Raw genomic sequence first — 8,168 nt, 5'->3', positions numbered from 1 at the left:
TGTTACCTGCAACTAAATCCTGCATATTCCTGACAAAAGTGTCATGTATGAGGGGACCGAATTTGTATATGGTACTGTAGTTTACATCTGTGTACATAATACTTTGAAAATCATTATGTTGTTCTAAGTTACTTAAACACAAATGCAAGTGCATTAGCCTAAGGTTAGCAAATGTAAACAAAATTAATTTGCATTCAAAATACCATTTGGTTGATATTATAGGCCAGTGTTGGGCGATATGGTCATTTTTTAAATCGTCATATCGTCAGTCTGCGAGCCAAGCTCAGTTTCAGTAGAGTTGGTGCATTCAGGAATTCAGGTGTTTGTAGGAAATCTAAAGAAACATCTCGCAGCATTTTGCAGATACTGACTTTCTTGCCCCTAAGGAACATTTCCACTCACACAGACTGTGAAAAGATGGTGTGCAGCTTCAAGACATTTACTATCAATGGAGAGCTTCTGTTACATTGACATAGACCACTTCCCAGCAAGTTCATTTGGAGTTCTTTTTTTATTATAATTTATTATTGATTAATGAGTTTATTTAGTCAAGTTTGCATTCACTAATGCTGGAATGAGATTTTATGAGAAAACTTTGTTCTTAAAGGGGCGGGGGGGTGAAATGCTCGTTTTCACTCAATATCCTGTTAATCTTGAGTACCTATAGAGTAGTACTGCATCCTTCATAACTCCAAAAAGTCTTTAATTTTATTATATTCATAAGAGAAAGATAGTCTGTACCGATTTTTCCCGGAAAAACACGACCGACTGGACGCGTGACGTGTGAGCGGAGCTAAAGAATCACAAGCACGAGTAGGCTTTTGCGTTGAGAGCGTTTGGAAGCTGTGACACCGTGAGGAAAAAAACAACCAAAACAAACCATGGCTAACAGTCAGATTCAGCGTATATTTATGATCCAGAATCAGATCCCGATGCTGAAACTGAACGAGAGCAGCAGCAGCAAAGACTCGCTCCGAGCGGGGCTTGAACCCCGGTCTCCGGCATGGGAGGGGATGCACTAACAAGGAGGCAGAGATATTTTAAGCAGTTTTACTCACCGCCTGCGGTTCCAACACACGATCGTGGCCCTTTTTCGTTGGGATTGCATCATCCTTAAGAAATAAACGATACGCAAATCTGTCGTCAAACTGGGCCATGTTTGTAAAACAAGCATCTTCGAAATGCAGGGAACAAACACAAACACTTGCACAACTCCGTTGATGCTCTGTAAAAATAAACTCCATCCACTGGTCCCTTAATGCTGTTTTTTTTTTTTGGTAATCTGTGCAGGGTTGTTTTGCCCCCTGGCAACCAAAAAACACTTCTTTTGTGACATTTCGCGACGCTCTCGCTCTGATCACTGAATGCCTCTGCTCTCAGTGCTCTGCTATACGGGAGCGCGCGCTCTTCCGGCAGACGTCACCTAGGACCCATATAAGGAAATTCCGCTCCATCTAACGTCACACAGAGCCATACTCGAAAAAAAACTTTCCGAAAATTGTGACAAACCGGAAGGAGTATTTTTGGAACAGAAATACTCCTTCAAACGTACAACTTAATTTTTGAAACTTTGTCCATGTTTAGCATGGGAATCCAACTCTTTAACAGTATAAAAAACTCAGTATGCATGAAATAGCATTTCACCCCCCCCCCCCCCCCCCCTTTAATGTTGGTGCTAGTAAAGGATTTGAGAACTAATGGCCTGGTTTCACAGACATGGCTTAGACTAAGCCATGATCATAGTTCGATAAGGACATTTAAGTAATCATTAATAAGTAATTTCATTAACATGCCTTAAAAATATTACTGGTGTGCGTCTTGAGACAAAACAAAAGCACTGATATTTTTAAAGATCAGTCATTGCAATTTTCTTTCAGTTGAAATGGCTCAGATTTACATTTTATTTTGGGGCTAGGCTTAAGCCTTGTCTGTGAAACCAGGGGTACAAGTAACACTGTTTGGTAATATTTTACAATAAGGTCTCATTTGTTTTACATGGAATGCATATTATTATTATTATTATTTTTATATATTTATTATTATTTTTCTTTAATCAAATGTGTGTGCGTGTGTGTGTATATATGTGTTTGTGTGTGTGTGTTAGTTATTCTATATGTTTTGGGGACAAAATGACTCCACAAGGATAGTAATACCAGTAAATTTGGACCTTTCTAGGTCCACAATGAGGAAACAGGCTTATACATCATAGGGAATGATGTTTTCTATGATTGGGAAATTAGGTACTTTTGTATGCAAGTAGTAAGTAAGTATGTAATCATAACATTTTTAAACTTTAAATGAAGTCTGGCGTAAACAGCCTCTGGATGTTTTTAATTATTATCATATTTTTTATGTATAGTTTCAACTACAGTTACCATTCAAGTTTGCAGATACACCGCTGCACTGACTTAAATATGATCACTTTCCTTAAAATTCAGCACAATTCTCTTCTACCTCAAATCCTTTGTAAGAGTAAGAAACCTGTCACTGCCTTGCAGCTTTCTTCCACTCATGGACCGTAAGGGACAAAACTCAACGGCTCGTTCAGCATGTCAGATTCAGTTTAAGTTTAGTGCCCAGCTGATATAAAACACAAAACAGAAAAGCTTGGAGCTCAGCTTAAGCGGGATGAGATCCAACCACAGACCCGGGCACCTCAGGACAGACCACCAAAAACAAAAAAAGACCACTAAATAACAAATGTGCTCCATGACTGTTTTAAAAGACATTGAATTTGAATTAAAAAAAGAAAAGAAAATCAGAAGACAACTGAACAGATTGTTTTTTAAGAGCTTCATTCTTCTATTCTTGGAGAAATACATCTGTTTAAGTGGATTGTACTTACTATGCCCATTAGAACAAGGGGATTTCCGTCCAACATGATTAGGTGATGGACACCTTCTTGTAACTGGTGGATGCTGAAGACTGTCATGACCTTTAGTGTCTGATGATTTTGTGACACTGATTTCAGGCTTTCTTGCTGATCCATCTGCAGGGCTTGGTGGCTCACTTTTCCTGACGGTGGTCTCTGGGAGTTTAGCACTAGCATGGTGAATGGTGATAGATGCTCCATTTTTAATGGGGTCAATGGTCTCCAGTGTCTTGTTGAAGGTGACTGAGTGCTTCTGCGTTTCAGGGGTCTTTCCGTGGCTCAAGATATCTGGCCTCCTCAGCCCAAACCGAGCCATGACAGGACTAGGACACAGTAACATTTTATTTTGTTTATTTTGGTTGCATTTCATCCATTACACAAGCTAGGACTAATATGCATTATACAACTGTTAGTTCTTCAGATTAGTCAAAGTGCTTATATTTCATATAACAGCAGTGAATGCTGTTTGTATCACTTTTTCTCTGTTGGCATAAATCTGCTAGTCAAATATTATTCTTGTTGGCTGAACAAAAACAAACTTATTTCTGATTTCTAAAACCATGTTGTGAATTCAGAAGTATTGCAATTATATATATATATTTATATATGAAAGATTGAGATCCTTGTTCAACACAGTATTACCAGTTACTTTTCAGATTTTTGCTCCATTGACAAATATTATTTTGAACAAAAACAAAGCAGAATCAAAAACATGACATGTCTCTGAGTAACACACATCAGTGGTTGTTCCTAAATGAATCAGTGTTGAACAAATTAGTTGAGTACAACATTCAGTGACACACAAAAATAAACTGACTGCTGTATAATGCATATTTCAAGCCAACTAAACAGATCTAACTCTCATACTGAATGAAACTCAGGTTTTGCTGTAAATCCTGAGAAGATTGGAGTACCTGGACTTTCAAGACCAATGCATTTTCACTCTCAGAATTTTGAGCAATATTGAAATCAGTCTGCTAAGAGGCTAGAGACTAGTCTTATTTTATTCTGTTTGTGAACAACAAAGCTGTTTTTTTTTTATCTCTCACTTTTACCAAAAGTGCTTACAGCAAGACCATACAGCTGATACTGCCAACCACACAAGACAATTTTTGTTTTGCCAGTAAAATGTAATAACTGACGGTGACATGAACATTGCAACTATACATGTTTAAGTGTATACCTGGGAGAGCCTTCAATAGCTTTGCCATTGTTGTTGGATGAGATGTCAAAGCCTAGCCCTGTTCTACGTGACAGAGGTTCAGGGGTTCGAGCTTTGGGCTTTGAGGTGTCAGGGGGCTTTGTACCATTGGAGCCCAGCTCATAATACCATCTGCTAGCCTGGGACATTGCCAAACGCTGGACATTGGATGGTGCTTGTCGTGTGTGAGGTAATGAAGAGTGTGAGGAGGAGTCCACATCTTCCACTTCAAATGAGCGTTTCAGGGCTGGAGAAAAAGGACAAATTAGAAATCCTTCAGCTTGGAATTTTACATTTAAATTTCTAGATTTATCTCCTTTAGTTAACACATGTAGATCTAGCCATCAAAATTCCAGAGAAAGATTTGGGGATTGAAATATAAATAATACAAAAAAAAGCCATTCAGTTGAACTAAACCTAACAATTATATTTTATAATATTAGCAAAGTAATGGAAGACTGAGGGAATTCAGACTATGACGTGTGGGCGGAGCTAAAGAATCACGAGCGCCAGTAGGCTTTTGCATTGAGAGCATGTGGAAACTGTGACATTACCGTGAGGGAAAAACCATCATCCAAAACAATCCATGGCTTACAGTCAGATTCAGCCGTTTATTTATGATCCAAAATCAGATCCCGAGGCTGAAACTGAACGAGAGCAGCAGCAGCAAAGACTCGCTCTGAGCGGGGCTCGAACCCGGGTCTCCGGCATGGGAGGGGACGCACTAACAAGGAGGCAGAGATATTTGAAGCAGTTTTACTCACCACATGCGGTTCCAACACACGATTGTGACCCTTTTTCATTGGGACTGCATTATCCTTAAGAAATAAACGATGTGCAAATCCGGCGTCAAACTGGGCCTTGTTTGTAAAACAAGCATCTTCGAAATGCAGGGAACAAACACAAAAACTTGCACAACTCCATCCACTGGTCCCTTAATGCTGTTTTTTTTTTTTTTTGGTAATCTGTGCAGGGTTGTCTTGCCCTGGCAACCAAAAACACACTTCTTTTGTGACTTTTCGCGACGCTCTCGCTCTGATCACTGAATATCTGTGCTCAGCCTCTCAGTGCTCTGCTATATGGGAGCACGCGCTCTTCCGGCAGACGTGCCCTTAGGACCCATATAAGGAAATTCCGCTCCATCTAACGTCACACAGAGCCATACTCGAAAAAAAACTTTCCGAAACTTGTGACAAACCGGAAGAAGTATTTTTGGAACAGAAATACTCCTTCAAACATACAACTAAATTTTTTAAACTTTGTCCATGTTTAGCATTTACAAATAAATATAGTAAGTAAACTGTTAAGTACGCTGAATAACTGTGTTATTCAATATTACCTATGTATTTAAGTCCTTTTTAAGTGGTTCAAAAAAGTGCACTAATGTTCAGAAAACTGCATTTTAATATAATTCAAAATCTCCAAATTACCCTCTCTGCTTCCACAATAGAATCCTGAGTGTAAGCTTCATGTAACACGTGTTCATTGTTTCTCTCTTTGTGTTTGTTATCTTACCTATACCAATGTGTTGACATAATGTTGAGTTTGAGCTCTGAGAGGAGACATAAGGGCCAAAAAGTTTAGGATTCTCTGCCATATTACTTTTGAAACAATCTGGTGTGTTAATCACCATGGGAACATGTGCAAACCAATGAATACGGATAACTAGGAAGTAGCTCTGCCCAGAACTTCCTCAATGAAGCTGAATTTGCAGTTCAGAAATCTTTTCCTAGCCCTAACAGACACACACACTTCAACACAATACAGTCAGCTTTATACAAATACAAACAGCTTTCAACACAAAGACGAATGCCCTGACACTTTCACAGACTCCAACCAGTCCTTTAACATAATTTTTACCACAAACAGAAGTTTAATATTTGAATCTACAGTATGTATAATATTCTGATGCAGAAAAACTCCAATGCCCCTCAGTGGTCACCTGTTAAACTGCAACTAAAATTCAATACAGTTCTACAATATCAGTCCATGATGTGACATATAAAGCACATTATGAAATTCTGATCTACAATACAAAGACTGAGCAATATGGTCTGCAAAACGAATGGATGAATAAATTAAAAACAATATATTATATCAGGGTGTATGTAAGGCATGTGGCATTGCCAACCAAAACAGCTGATGTTACAGGAGCTCCAAAGTTTTGAGTCATGCCACAAAGCAAACCCCTCCTTGTATAGCTGCTCTACGGTGTGATACAAACACAATCCTTATGGGAGATTCTGCAGACTTCTCATTGTCACTCATACACACATACTCTATTAACTTAATAAATTCACTACAGGGAGTTGTCCACATTCAGTAAGTATATTTCTATTTTGTTTCCCCTGTGAGATGCTTTTAATTATATATAACTTAAAAAAAAAAAAAAAAAAAAAAAGAAAACTTGAAATGCTGGTTAAAAGTGTTAGAAACCAGTTACATAGTAGAAACCAAAAAGAGGTTCCACTTCCTCACTGATATAATCGCACCCTTGGTCATTTGTCTTCCTTAAAAATTAAAAGCACAGACCACATACAGTAGATCAAACATAATGATTTTTGCACTTTGTAACTTGGAAAACTTCCATTTTGGAAGATTTTTTTTTTTTTTTGAGAATAGATAAGATAGACATAAATACAGTTTATTCAGACCAACTACTGTATTGTACCTACTTCAAAAAAGTTATTTTTGATCCAAACTCAACAGACAACAAAACACAGGAACTGAGTACTGAGTGTCACACCTAACTGTGCCTGATCGCCACCTGACCTACCTACAGAAAGTGGAAATTACATACACAGTACTTTCTATCCATTTCTCTAAAAAAACAAAAAACAAAAAAAAAAAACAATAGCAACAATTGAGTAATGGACAATTTATCAGATTATTTATGACTGTTATCATTCTGAGCTGTCTTTTAAACTAAAAGAGACAGAGAGAGAGAAATATTTACTTACCAGTGATTCTGTCTCGCAGCATAGCTGGATTATGGCTCCAAACAGCAACATGTGGTTTGTAGCATTTCTTCTCCTCTCCTTTTATTTGCAGACTTCCCATTTTGCTTTTTCAGAGAGTTTAGTCACTCTCTCCCTCTAGGCCCCCCCTCTCTGTTCAGTCACTTTGTTCTCCTTGCTTTTCCCCTTCTTTTTTTCTTTCTTTTTTTCTTCCCCAATACTGATCTTAAAATTGCTCAAGGTGTGTCACTGACAAATGTATCAATGGAACAATGGAACTTCACTGACATGTGCTGATCGTATGGTTTTATTCAATCTTCTTTCATCATTCTTTTGACCTCTTTTGACACTGAAGCTTTATTTTGTCTTTAAGATAAGCCATGTGACTATACGTAAACAGCCTGGTGCCCTCACTATGAAAGAAAGTGACAGGAAACTTAAATCACTGCATTTGATGTAGAATGTGAATTGCTAAATCCAGTTAATAGTTCTATGCATTACAAGACTTAAAGTTACAATGTAAAATTAACTGAGCTATTTCCATTTAGATTCAAGATGACACAAATTAAATAAATTATACTCACTCCTAGTCCATCCAAGATGTGGAGATGTGTTTCTTCTTTGTATCTTCAGATTTAAAGAAATTTAGCATTACATTGCTTTTGCTCTGCATTGCTCACCAGTCGATCTCCAGTAAATGGGTGCAGTCAGAATGAGAGTTCCAACAGCTGATAAGAGCATCACATTAATCCACAAGTAATACACATAACTCCAGTTTATCAATTAATGTTTTGTGAAGCATGCTTTTATCTGCTGTGTTGACTCATTCTGACAGCATCTGACATCAATTTACAGTTAAGTCCGTATATATTTGGACTCTGAAAGAATTTTCATAATTTTGCCTCTGTATGCCACCAGAATAGAATTAAAATGAGACAATCAAGATTAAATTAAAGTACAGACTTTTCAAAGGGTTGAACAAATTACAACCATTTTTTTGTACTTATGCTCAATTTCAGTTCGCTTCTGTACTCAGTCTGAGATAGCGACCTATCTCTCAGTTTTCCTCCAGCCTCAAAACAGCCGGCCAATCAACGAAACAGAGGGCGGGCTGAGAGCCGTGACATAGACGCTAAGC

At 37.9% G+C, this 8,168-nt stretch overlaps 1 protein-coding gene across 1 annotated transcript; it reads right to left on the bottom strand.

Moving 5' to 3' along the window:
* Positions 1-257: 257 nt before the first annotated feature.
* LOC113051198 (septin-9-like) lies at positions 258-7,193 on the bottom strand. Its single transcript, XM_026214772.1, has 4 exons — positions 7,034-7,193; positions 4,056-4,320; positions 2,821-3,195; positions 258-381 (listed from the first exon to the last, which is right to left on the bottom strand). Exons 1-4 carry the CDS (start codon positions 7,131-7,133, stop codon positions 258-260), a joined length of 864 nt encoding a protein of 287 aa, XP_026070557.1. The 5' UTR covers positions 7,134-7,193.
* Positions 7,194-8,168: the final 975 nt, after the last annotated feature.

This window comes from Carassius auratus, chromosome 31, assembly GCF_003368295.1.
Source record: "Carassius auratus strain Wakin chromosome 31, ASM336829v1, whole genome shotgun sequence".
NCBI classification, from domain to species: Eukaryota; Metazoa; Chordata; class Actinopteri; order Cypriniformes; family Cyprinidae; genus Carassius; species Carassius auratus.
This window is presented reverse-complemented; position numbering and strand designations above follow the sequence as displayed.